Here is a 12,998-nt window from a genome sequence, read left to right as displayed (position 1 = left end):
CTGACAGGAATTTCAGGCAGTTTGAATTTTGATGAGGAGGACACAGAAGAGGAAGAAGCTAGTAAGAGACCAGCATCTCATTCACCTGACTCTGAGAGGCCTAGATCTGCAACCAGTGAGAAATCTTTTGCAGTAAGTGTCTTGAAATCCATTTCTGACAAGAGCTGGGCACATGTTTGATTTTTGTACTAACTCTTTGAGCACTGGGTTAAATACAGTAATTGCAGCTACAGTAGCTATCGTATTAATCCCTGAAGGCAGAGGAAGGTCATGGTTGTCAGGTTATCTGCTTGAAGGGCTTAAACACAAGACCTAGTGATGATCAAAGGAACAATGGTGGGTGGAGGAACCCAAGTAGCCTTATCAATGAGGATGGGGGAAGCACAATGAGTCAGCTACTCCTGTGGCCTTCAAAGGAGACAGATTAGGCCATTGTCTCTGGTGTAAAATCCACCAAGATGACTCAGAGAAACTCTCAAATGCCATGCAAACTTAAGAGGGACTACTGCCTGAAGGTTTATAACATTTACTGTGGGATGCAAGGGGGAACAGAATTTTGGGTTGGAACAGAGAATTTTGTGATTGGGCAAAATTTTTAACGTAGGTTTAGGGGAAGGGACTCAAGGGAAAAGAAAGGGATCAGGGAGTAATAAGCATGGGAAAATAGAGAGTAAAGGGGGTAAAAGGCACTAGATGCATGTGAAGACTTGCACCAGCTGCAGGACACTATGCTTGTCTGGCCAAACCTTGTGCCTGATTACTTCAGCGTGTCCTACCACCTTCTAAAGCTCTGTCTCAAACTATTTCCTGTGTGAATGTGTTCTCCTGTGCATATTTGTGTGTGAGATAGATACATACATACATACATAAACTGGTGAACTATATGCTGGACTACCCAGCCAGTTGGAAGAGACCAGCATGAGGAAAACCCAGGGTCTGAGTTAGTGACCAGATAAAGTGCTTAGGATTTGGGCATGGATGGTGGACAGCCCTAAAAGTCCATGAGGTGACTGTGTGTATGGTGTGCTGCACTAGTAGGTGAGTAGTACAAGAGGTCTGGGTGGGAGCTACCTGGGAGACCAGGCTGTGGGTGCCAACTGCTGGAGATGTGGGGTGGGAGGTGCTGGAGATGGGAGGGGTGAGAGCCACTAGTGAATTCCAAGTCTGTGTGTGTGTCTCTGTGCTTATTCACTCAGACTTCCTAGTGGCTGTACCTGGGAATGGGGATAAACCAGCAGCCTCATCTCCAAGGTCCAGTAAAGGAGGAATCTCCTAGCTTCTACAATCCATAGGACTCGGCTACCTTTAAGAAAAAAATTACTTTAATGACCTTTACCAGTTTTCCATTAGATTCCCAGTTCCTTTGGTGACCATCACTTGTATCCTGACTGTACACATTGTTCTAAGGTTCTTCCAGAACTCAGCTGAGATGGTTCCACTGTCAGCTTACGTTTCTGCTGCTCTTCTGAACTACCATCTCAGTTCTCATTTCAGTCAAAAACCATCCCAGCCTGTCTTCTGCAGCGTCCATCAGTCCAGTTTGTCACCCTGCCTTATTTCCCACAGAGTGTCCATCAGTCCAGTTTGTCACCCTGCCTTATTTCAGTATCAGAGTATCTGAAGTTGTAAAAGCAGAGAGGCTCTGTGCTTAGACTATTTACAGTGTCTCATTGCATTTTTGCCTTCCTGAAGTGCAATTCACTCATCCCTAGTTAATGGGTACTTCCCCCCCACCCTCTAGGGATAGTTTTTCCTTAAAGTTAAAGTCTTCAGCCTCTTTCCTCAGATAAATACAGGTGGTGTCTTCTTTGACTTCCCTTTCCCAAATAACTTCTTGAGACATGAGATCTTCAGGTTCAACAGGCCTTTCTTTTCTTGGGGAATACCAGAGCCTCCGACCTGATATTAATTTGCTAATATGATGGTTCTTCCCACAGGAAACAGGTGCTTCCTGTAGTCCAACCCCTCAGGCAGATGCACAGCTGGGAGAAGTAGAGAACTTGGAGGATTTTGCGTTACGCCCTGCACCCCGTGGTATTACAGTCAAGTGTCGAATCACTAGAGATAAGAAGGGAATGGACCGGGGCCTCTTCCCTACTTATTACATGCATCTGGAAAGGGATGACAACAGAAAGGTATTGGAAACAGAACACAGTATCTTGGCTATTGTACTCCTACCACAACAACATTTTTGGTATAAGGGAGAGCTGCTGAGCTTCTGGTAAGAAACCAGAAGCTGAGGAGAGCCAGTATGCAAATGGAAGACACCTTATATTTGGCCAAGGCACTAAGGAGGGAATTGGCAGGTTTAAAAGCCATAGTACAATGAAAAATGAAATTTAAGAAGTATAAAAATATCATGGGTAAAGAAGAGTGGGGAGACTGAGCTGCTCCAGAAGGAGGGATGACTAGAAAAGACAGTTGCATTAAATCTGGACTGCCAAGTGGTTGGAGGAATAGGATTTCAAGGTGCGCACTTGTGGAAGAGATCAAAATTATGGAGAAGCAATTATAATTATTATAATATAATAACAGCATAGAACAAAAAAGAGAGAAGGCTATGGGAAATTGAGTGATAACAGTTTGGAGAGTAATGCCTAGCAATGCCTCTGCATTCTTGCAAAATTCCAGTCTTGATCAAAGTTTTGTATTTCCAGACATTCCTTCTTGCAGGGAGAAAACGAAAAAAGAGCAAAACATCCAATTACCTCATATCAGTTGACCCAACTGATTTATCCCGGGAAGGGGAAAGCTTCATTGGAAAACTCAGGTGAGAACCACGGATGAAAACTACGGACAGGAGAGATTGGATGTTCATTTTAGTCGGGCTTGAGTTATGAATAGCAATCTGGTGTTGGTTCAGAGAGAATGCACTTGCGTTGTCCATTCAGGGAGAATGAACTCCCATCATCCTGCTGGATGTCATCTGCATTCACCTGGGTTGCCAACCCTTCGTCAGCGTTACCATTCACCGTAGCAGTTCAGAGAAGGAATTCTGGCTTGGTGCTTTTCCAGGGAAGGTTAAAGGCTCAGCCCACCATAGACACTTTGCAGAAGCTCCTTACTGAGCTGGCAATAGGAAGATTCAGATGGCAGGAGGTGTGTGTTTTCACTGTGCTGTGCAAATACCTTCAGAAGATGACAAAACTTCTGTTGATGCCTCTCTCTTTCTCTGTCTTTCTGTAACCTGACCTTAGGTCAAACCTCATGGGAACTAAATTTACAGTCTATGACCATGGAGTTAGCCCAGTCAAGGCACGAAATGTAGTGGAAAAGGCTGATATGAGACAGGAGCTTGCAGCTATTTGTTATGTAAGTAGTGCCTCTTCCCTTTTGCCCCTTTCTTTTTTTTTTGTTGCCTGGTTGCTGAGGAAACAGGGCTTACAAAGTCCTGCTGCCTGGCAGCCTCCCCCAATTCACTTTGGAACCAACTGAACGATTTCAACCGGACACAGCAAAGGGCAGAGGCCTCAAAGATAAGTTCTTACAAGTTTAATGAAAAAAAAATAATTTAAAAAAATCGATGCCAGGGAGGGAGAGAGACCCAAACTAACATCCATGATGTTACCTGGCCCATCATTTGACGTGGCCAGTCAGCACATCCTTTGCATGGAGCCAGCCACAGCGTGAACAGCCTCTTGCTCAGCTGGTACCTGGTGGACACTAAGAAGGAACCGGGAGTACCCTGTGAAGTAGAGTTATTTTTTGCAGAACCAAAGGCATTTTGGTGGGTAGGAAGAGCTGATATTATTTCAGTAGCTGCTTGTTGTTGGTAAGGATATGGTTCCAGGGCAAATCATGATTCACTAGCTCTGTCCTGGAGATGTTCTCTTCTCCTGGTCTTGTGGATCACCTTGTTCTAGGCTTCTGAGTGAAGAGGCATTTGTGGCCACTCCAGAATTATGTAAAGGGTTATCATTTCACATTGTTTCATATTCCAGTCCTAAAGTTGAAAATGAGTACAGCAGATAACATCAAGTTAGCTGCTCAGATTTCTGAATTTCTAAGTTTCATAAAGTTTATATATAAATGAAATCATATATCATATGTGCCCCTGGATTTTCTGAACTGAAATAACAAAGGTTGCAGCTCCAAAGACCTTTGTTCTGTGACTGCAAAATGCACTAGAATGTTAGGAGAAGCTGTATCACTTCTATCAATCAATTCAGTACTTCTAAAAGATTCTGGCATTTTAATTGGTCTTTGGGAATTTTAAAGGTTATCACTGACATTGTTAGCAAATGCTTTAAATGGACCCTTGGATTTTGGTTGGCACTATTAAATGGATGGTTTGAGAATGCCAGGATTTTTTCCTGTGCTTTTTATACTCAATCACTTGGAGCAAATCTCCTGCAGCACTTTGGAAAAATCTGCTTGGATAAATGCTGAATACTTTGCCTTCTGGGTCTGTTCTTAATCATTTATAAAAAGAACATGATTTGAGAGAACATTGTAGGTAAGCTCTTAAACACAAATAGCAGTACTTAAAGAAGAATGTAATTTGTCAGGAACATTTTAGCCTAAATGGTAATATGTAGATAACACAGACCCAGGTCAAAGATATTTGCCCTTTATCATACTCACGGCTCGTTAATAGCAGGATTTTAGCACATTTTTGCCTCAGATGCAAAAGCTTATGCCTGGAAATTGCACTTTTCTGAGTTTGTTATAAATGTTTCATTAGGATAACAGATGTGCTCTAAATTAGGTAATACTACCTATTTCTTTTAACACAGTTCTCAAAATGTGAATGAAAGCTATTCTCAGTGATTAAACACAGTTGCAGTTAAATAACTGCTACTGCAGTTGTAGCTAGCAAATCTCTAAAAACCAATATAAATGTGGATTCAAGTTCAGTTTTACTCTCTCTCCTTCTTTGAGATGGAGTAGCTCATTTACTGAAAAGAATGTCTTTCCTTGTCTTTCAGGAAACCAATGTGTTAGGATTCAAGGGTCCCAGAAAAATGTCTGTGATCATTCCAGGAATGAATATGAATCATAAGCGAATTCCAATCCATCCACGAAATGTGAGTTACGGAGTTTGGTCATGTTACAGGTTGGAGGAACAGCTTAAAACTTTCTCCTAGAGGTCTGGGTGTTCCTAATAATCATGGCTTTTAGAGCAAGATTGTTAATACCCAAGGCTTTAGCAAGTCTCAGGGAGAGTAAATACAATGTAGCCTAAAGGTGTTGATTAATTTGTTCCTGCCTTTTAGCTAATGTGTAGCCTTCTGTGTAGTGTTTGTATCTTTACTTGTCCTTTGGTCAGTTTAAATATTATTTACTTAGCTCTTGCAATGGCTAGTGGACCTTGTTGCACCTCAAACACCTCCTCATGGGTGGCACCCTGTTATTCTGAGAGTTGGAAGAACACAGAATAAACTTGCTTCTCCCAGGAGCTTACATTCTTAGCCAGTATATGAATTACAACAGATAAGAAATAGCTAAGGTGGTATTCTGGTGTAGTGGGCAAGAGAGTAAATACAATTTTGATCAGAATGTTGTCGGTCTCTTTGTAGGAATCAGAAAAAAGGAGGATTTTTTAAGGAGAAAGTGGGATGAGGAGAAGAATGGAGTTTTCTGATGACTGTTCAGTGAGGATTTCTCATACATGCAGGGGGTCTTATAGCTAAAAGCTTACAGAACTGTATCTGAAGATATATTAAGGTGTATGATGACAATTGGTCAGTTCCCTTCATGTGGGTTTTATATTTGGTGTGGTAGAAGACCAAAATGCAGAAAGAACAAGCGCTGGCTGAAAGTCATGATCGGTGTTTTAAGCTAGAAAATGGTATTTGCAGCCATGTTGTGAGTAGATATGAGCAGGATAAGAGTGTGTTGTTTGAAGCCAGAGGAAAAAAAAACCTTCACGAGTGGAAATTCAGAGTTATGAGAGACTGAAAAAGAGGTTTTTATTTTATGAATGGGCAGGGAAATAGTATCTGGAGGTGAAAATTTTATTTATCATCTTTCAGTTGCTGTTCCCATCTGCCCCATCAGTACAGTAATGATTCCATGCCCTGCCTTTATTTTTCTACCCTATTTTGCCAACTGTTTTCCTAGCAGGCAAGTGTACTGAGAGCGGACAAGGCTGAAACACAAGGCTGTTCTGAAATTTGGCAAAGCTTTCAGGGTAGTGGTTTGACTCTGATTTTATCTTCCTTCTCTGTAGTGTGGTGCCTCCAATTAAGCAATAGACCCCCCCACTTTAAATGAGGAAAAAATGCATCTAAATGCACTTTGTTGGTGCCAGTTCTCAAAGTTCTTTTTGGATCTTTTAAAAAGTAAATAAAGATAAAAATAAATATATAAGGTAACCAGTTTAAACTGAATGGTAAGTTTTGTTTAGGTTATTCTCAAAAATCCACTATCATATCTGTATACAATACTAAACCAGTTACTATAGCTGTATCAGTCAGACCTCCACAATAGGTGGAGGTTTTCTGATCATTTTTTCCCATTAAATAACTCCAATTTGGATTGTTTTTTTTTTGTTGTTGTTTTGTTTTAGCATATATTATTTCAGTTTGGATTTCATTTGTTGCAGAAGTTTTAAAATTAAATCATGTCATGTTTCCCTCGCTACTATTTGCGGCTCCTTGTAAACCATTCTGTCTGTCAAGTTTAATCTGCTGTTTTACCTCCTTTTTGTATCTTTTAATTTTTATATCTCTCTGGTTTTCATATTGTGCATTACTTATTAGACCCAAAGGATGACATTTAACCTACTTGCAGCCCTTTGGGATTTATACTGAAGGACCCCAGGGCCTGGCACTGCGCAGTTAATTGCAGATTATTTCATTTTTTTTAGAAAGTTTAGAATGTTGTGAGTGGAAGCTGGATCCAACAGGATCAGAGAAGGCTTACGAGACTCAGAAAGGATTCCTGCTAGCAGGATGGCAGTCATCTGTGCTCTGTGAATTGTGGCTTTTCCTGTACACACACTTCCTTCTCTTTCACTCATTTTTCTTGTTTGGGTGGAAATACAGTGATAGCTTATTGAGTGGGCTGGGAATGCATGAAGTATCTTCCTGGTACTTGCAGGAAATTTGCAGTAGGACTGACTTTAAGTGCTGTCGTGTTTCATTGAAAGGGGAATGACCTTCAAGTGTCAGGGTGCACATTCACGAGAGGCAGTACTTGAAAGCAAAGCCATTCCAAATCTGATAAATACACTTTTTTTTCTTCTGAACAGGAACAGGAGAGTCTGCTGTCAAAATGGCAAACCAAAAATTTAGAGAACCTCATTGAGTTGCACAACAAGGCTCCAGTCTGGAATGATGATACACAATCCTATGTTTTGAATTTCCATGGGAGAGTCACTCAGGCCTCAGTGAAGAACTTCCAGATTGTCCATGACAATGACCGTAAGAGTCTGGTGGAGATTGTGTGGGGCTTATTTGAACAGGGAGAACCCAATTTATTTCATGAGGTTTGGGAGGAATAGGACACTTTTCCTGGAGAAGGGAGGCTGGGTGAAGGAATTCAGCTCAGGATTACTGGGGACTTCTCTTCTGTAAAGAAAATTATATAAGGCCTCCCTTTTTCTGGGGTGGGTTCAGAGACTGCCGTCAAAGCTGCAGCAAAAGAAGGGGTAAATGCAAGGAAAGGATTAATATGGCACCTTCAGCCCAGCAAAAGAGTGGTTTGAGCTTTGGTTCTGAGAAGAAATGTAATCTCCAGAATAACAGAGTCACTCTAGAGAACAGATTTCAAGGCCACTCTGGTGAGGAAGTATGGATACACCAACCACACATATTTGGGACTGCCAGGCGTGTGGTTTTTTCTTTGTGGTTGTGGGTTGTTGGTTTTGGTTGTGTTTTTTTTTCTTTGCTTTACTGTGAAATTGTTTGTCTCTGAATCTTTCTTTTCTCCCCAGCTGACTACATTGTGATGCAGTTTGGTCGTGTAGCAGAAGATGTGTTCACTCTGGACTATAATTATCCTCTCTGTGCTCTTCAGGCCTTTGCTATTGGACTCTCCAGCTTTGATAGTAAATTGGCCTGTGAATGAGAGACAACAGACTTGAAACATGGAACTCACGCCCATCCCTGCATCTTGGTGTAAGAGTTCCAGGTGGAGTAATGAAAAGCACATTGGGGATGGAAGGGAACTGGAGGACAGATTTCTGCAGGAAAATTAGAAACCAAATATGAGGCCTCAGAGCATGACGGTAGTTGACAGTAGACCATCTGAGGACACTGTCCTAAGACTTAAGCAGTCTCTCTACGTATTGTGGAAGAACAAAGAATAAAGGTGATGTTTTTGTCATCAACGTTGATTCTGCTTTCAGAATCCTTCTAACAGATGCTACATGAGAGCAAGCTAGGGGAATTTAGCCCCACTGGAACCCCTTGCAGGTAGGATTAGAAAAATAACACTTTAGTGGTTCATATACCTTGGAACTTCCACAGTGCTGCTGGAGATGATGCTACTGATCTGATGAGGAACTCTTGGGTTCCTGATCAGACGAATTCAGAAAAAAAGGAGGACAATTATGGGCATGTCTTCTGTTTTACCCTGTGTCGCATTTTGCTGTCTGTCACACCAGTCAGACACAGAAGGATTCAGGTTATGGCTCTGTGCAGCCGTAGGTAACGTTCAACAAATGCAGAGGTGGAAGGAGATATTGGCTCTAATAAAAAAACTTTTCTCTTACTTTGTGGGATGATTCTCTGTTAAGGCTGATAGTCCAGTTCCCTTTCATTATTCTAATTGCTCCTTATCCTGTGACAGTCTTTTTACCAAATAAAGAACAATCAAATCTCAAATGCTCCCTTTTTAGTTGGTGATATTATACCCACTGCAGTTTCTGCTAATCTTAACCATGTGAAAAATGAAACTGAATAGGTGATTGAATGTGACTGAATTTGGCAGAAGGTAGTATTGTAACAATATACAATATTCTTCCTGAAAAGCAGTGTTCTGATTGATTGAATCTAGACTCTAAGCTGATCAGAAATATTATTAATTTGTCCATTTTTTTTTGTAAAATTTGTTAAGTTTTTAGGAATAAGTTAGTGACGTGACTGATTTCATTATTTCTAATGTGAGATTATCTCAAGTCATGACATATTAAAGTAGATTTTATAGAAATAATTTTAACCTGACTATAAGAAGGAGTTACCTCAAAGGGAGACTATAGGTGTTTTTGAGGCATCAGTCAGATTAAAAAAAATTAATAAAGGTATGAGGGGCTTTGTGATGTGTCCTTCCAGTGGATGTACAATATAGAGACTGTAGGTCACAGCTCCTGGATTCATATGGCCTTGATTCATCAGAGTGAATTGCTGCACACTGTGATGTGTAAACCTCGTAGTGCACACAACTGCTGTGTACTAAAGCAGAGAACAGTTACTATCTTGCCTGTTTCATGGCTGTCAGGCATTTTCATGATGATCCTGGAAAACTCTGTCCCTCTATTGAGACAAGAATAGGTGTTCTCCAGCTTTGGATATTGTCTCTGTTTCAAAATCCAAAGAGCCAGATTTATTGCTTTTGGTCTCTGGAGTCTTTGCAGTGGTAGGTATCACTTAGTCTTAAAAAAGAAAAAAAAAATCATAATAATGTGTAAACTCTGTATTTAACTATAAATTATGAATTGATACTGAGAACTCCAGCTCGTGTATCTCTCAGTAGCTGGTGAGCCATTGTCTTGAGATGATCTCAGCAGCAGAGCAGTCAGCAAAGAGAACTTGAATCATGGATCTCTTTTGTGCCTTCATGTACTTGCTACTCATCAGGCTGGGGACAAGACCTGTTTTCCAGTTGTATGCTCTTCAGAGTTCTTGGCTGATGGCTCTGCGTTCCTTCTACCCACCCAGAAAAACCTAAAGTCAGTTTGTTGCCTGTCAGATTATTTTTCTGACTAGGACTGTGTGAAAGAAGCTGCCTTATGTTACTTTGGGGTGACCTGAAGGTAGACTGCTAATTTCCAATTCAAGATGATTGTCTCTGTGCTCGGAAGGCCACAGAAGCATCCCTTTACTGGCTGGTCACCAGTGGCCCTTCAATCTATTTGTTGACATCAAATGATCGAAGCAGGGTCAGGGCCTCTGGGTCTCAGTCAAATTATGCAGACAGATGAACTGATTAAGTGCTCTTTTATCAGATACTGTTTTACATGAGTTGTATTTATAACTCTTATATCTAAATGAAAATAAACTAATTTATATATTAAAAAAAAATCCTTAATTCTAAATGAGGGTCTTTTTTGTAGGATTTTTCTGTCATTTGTGGGTGTTATGTGTTCCTCATGTACTAGATATTACTTCAGTTTTCTTCCTGTTGTCTTGTGTCTCCTATCTCTTTTTAGTCTCCCTTTTCCTTTTTAATTCTCAATTCTCTTCCTTTGTGCTGTTTTTCCATACACTTTTCTAAGTTTGGGAATAAATGTAAGGGTAGTCTCTCTAATACCTCCAATTAGGGCTTTTGAGATGGTTCCTTATGCGTTTTCCTTCTGTCCATCTGAACCCATTCTACTGTTGACATACAATGCCATATATTTCTCAATCAAGAACTGAAATAATACAAAGTTAAGATGAAAAAAACAAGTTGAAGTGGTTATTTTTTCCTATTTCGGCTGGGAGATGTATGAAGCTCAGTAGAAGGAGATCTGGTGGTTCTGATAATCAGACACTGACACAGCTCTCAGCGTCCAGGCCTTATTCTTCATGCTGGCTACTTATCACTTCTTATTTTTTCCACTTTTTCCGTCTGAGCCCAGATTAGGGTTTGTTGGGAGAGAAAACTGAGCAGGAAATACTACTGGGTGTTTGTAATATTAGTTGCATACATGCAAATGTAACATTCTTGAAATCCCAAAGATCTCTTAAAACAAAGAGGGAAGGATATTAAACTGTTAAATATGAATCCTAAAGGTGAGCCTAGAAGACTAAAACAGCTCCTAGGCTGCTATACGCTCTTTGGCTCACAGATGTATAAGACAGTGAATAATTTATTGGTCTTTTAGGGCTCAGTCCCATTCTTATTGGTTTTGTTGCTTAATTTGGTAGGAGTAGGACAGAGGCTTTTGTTACTGTTGGCATAATAATTATATTACACTTTACTTAGCCTGCTCCTCTATTTGCTAGTATTAACAGCTCTCTAAATCTCTCAGTTGACATTGTATTAGGTTTCATGTCCCTGGTACAGAAGAGAAACAAAACCTTCCCCAGGATTTACAGGCCAAGAGCTAAGAGTTTGTGCAAAGTCTTGTGAAGCTGAACCACGGACAGGTTCCTTCTTTGATAGAGGCAGGAATCTCATCTCTGTCAACTGTTGTACGTGACTGCTGTTTGAACTCCTACAGCTGAAACCTAGAACGAAGACGCTTGAGATATCCTAGGGCCAAGGGATTTTGCCCAGAATCTAATTATGAAGATGAGTAGAAAAGCAACGCTGGTGTAAGGCTGCCTTACTAGCAGGGAAAACAGATGGCTACACCCGTAAAGTGGTAAGAATTGAAAGCCCTGCCATGAATCACAGAATCACAGAATCTTCTAGGTTGGAAGGGACCTTAAAGATCATCTTGTCCAACCGTCAACCTCACTGACAAAAATAGACACCCACACAACAAACAAGGAGCATCATCACTAAACCATACCTCCCAGCACTACATCAACCCGTCTTTTGAACACCTCCAGGGATGGGGCCTCAACCACCTCCCTGGGCAGCCCATTCCAATGCCTGATAACCCTTTCAGTGAAAAAAATTTTTCCTAATATCAAGCCATGGAATTCTGTGAAAAAATTTTTCCTAATATCAAGCCATGAAAGAAGGCAGGAATCTAATTATGAAGATGAGTAGAAAAGCAACGCTGGTGTAAGGCTGCCTTACTAGCAGGGAAAACAGATGGCTACACCCGTAAAGTGGTAAGAATTGAAAGCCCTGCCATGAATCACAGAATCACAGAATCTTCTAGGTTGGAAGGGACCTTAAAGATCATCTTGTCCAACCGTCAACCTCACTGACAAAAATAGACACCCACACAACAAACAAGGAGCATCATCACTAAACCATACCTCCCAGCACTACATCAACCCGTCTTTTGAACACCTCCAGGGATGGGGCCTCAACCACCTCCCTGGGCAGCCCATTCCAATGCCTGATAACCCTTTCAGTGAAAAAAATTTTTCCTAATATCAAGCCATGGAATAAGGCAGAGATGCTGTACACACTGTTACTCTTGTATCTCGAAGTGTAGAGTTCTGGTTTTGCTTTCTCATCCCATCCCTTAACATGTTCTCTATGGAATTCTTCTTTCCATGCTGGAAGCTGGAGGTCACTCGAGAGAAAAATCCGGAAGCAAACGTATAAAATGCATTAAGGTATAGGCTATTGTAACAGTAAACCACTCGGGTAATTAAACATTTGATTTAAGGAATGCATAAATGGTTGAATGTATTCTAGAGGATGGAATTAGTGATCATTTAGTTTGATTAAATTAACATTTCCAAACAAGGCCAAACCATTGCACTGTCTGCAACAAAACAGCCTAAAATTATGAAGAAAACAAAGGATTGATTTCTTTTTTTTTTTTTTTTTTTTTTAAATGCTTAATTGAATTGAACACTTTATTATATATATAAATCCCATGGGATAGGGCTCTGGCAGGTAGACACCTCTCATGAGGTGGTCTCATGAGAGCTGGTCGATATTCAGGTAGTGCTTTCTCCAAGCTCAGGATCGGTGCATCCCGAAGAGCAAGAAACCAGGCGAGGGAAGCAGGAGACCTGTGTGGTTGAGCAGGGAGCTTCTGGAAAAACTCAAGTGGAAGAAGGAAGTTTACAGTGTGTGGAAGAAGGGACTGACCACTTGGGAAGGTTACAAGAATGCCGTTAGGATGTGCAGGGATGAAACGAGGAAAGCCAAGGCCTCCTTGGAATTAAAACTGGCAACAAGAAGGGTTTTTTTTTTCAAGTATATTGAAGGCAAAAGGCAAATTAGAGAAAATGTGGGCCTGCTGTTGTATGAGACGGGTGCCCTGTGGACAGAGG

General features: G+C 40.9%; 1 protein-coding gene across 1 annotated transcript in view; it reads left to right on the top strand.

The window, feature by feature from the left end:
* TULP3 (tubby like protein 3) overlaps positions 1-10,550 on the top strand; it is a 45,528-nt gene extending 34,978 nt beyond the window's left edge. The window contains exons 9-11 of the mRNA XM_014940121.1: positions 4,929-5,027; positions 7,196-7,367; positions 7,880-10,550. Coding sequence (XP_014795607.1) covers positions 4,929-5,027; positions 7,196-7,367; positions 7,880-8,013 — 405 coding nt within the window. The 3' untranslated portion in view covers positions 8,014-10,550. The remainder of the gene's footprint in view (positions 1-4,928; positions 5,028-7,195; positions 7,368-7,879) is intronic.
* Positions 10,551-12,998: the final 2,448 nt, after the last annotated feature.

Source organism: Calidris pugnax, unplaced genomic scaffold (genome assembly GCF_001431845.1).
Source record: "Calidris pugnax isolate Ruff unplaced genomic scaffold, ASM143184v1 scaffold36, whole genome shotgun sequence".
In the NCBI taxonomy this organism is placed as follows: Eukaryota; Metazoa; Chordata; class Aves; order Charadriiformes; family Scolopacidae; genus Calidris; species Calidris pugnax.
This window is presented reverse-complemented; position numbering and strand designations above follow the sequence as displayed.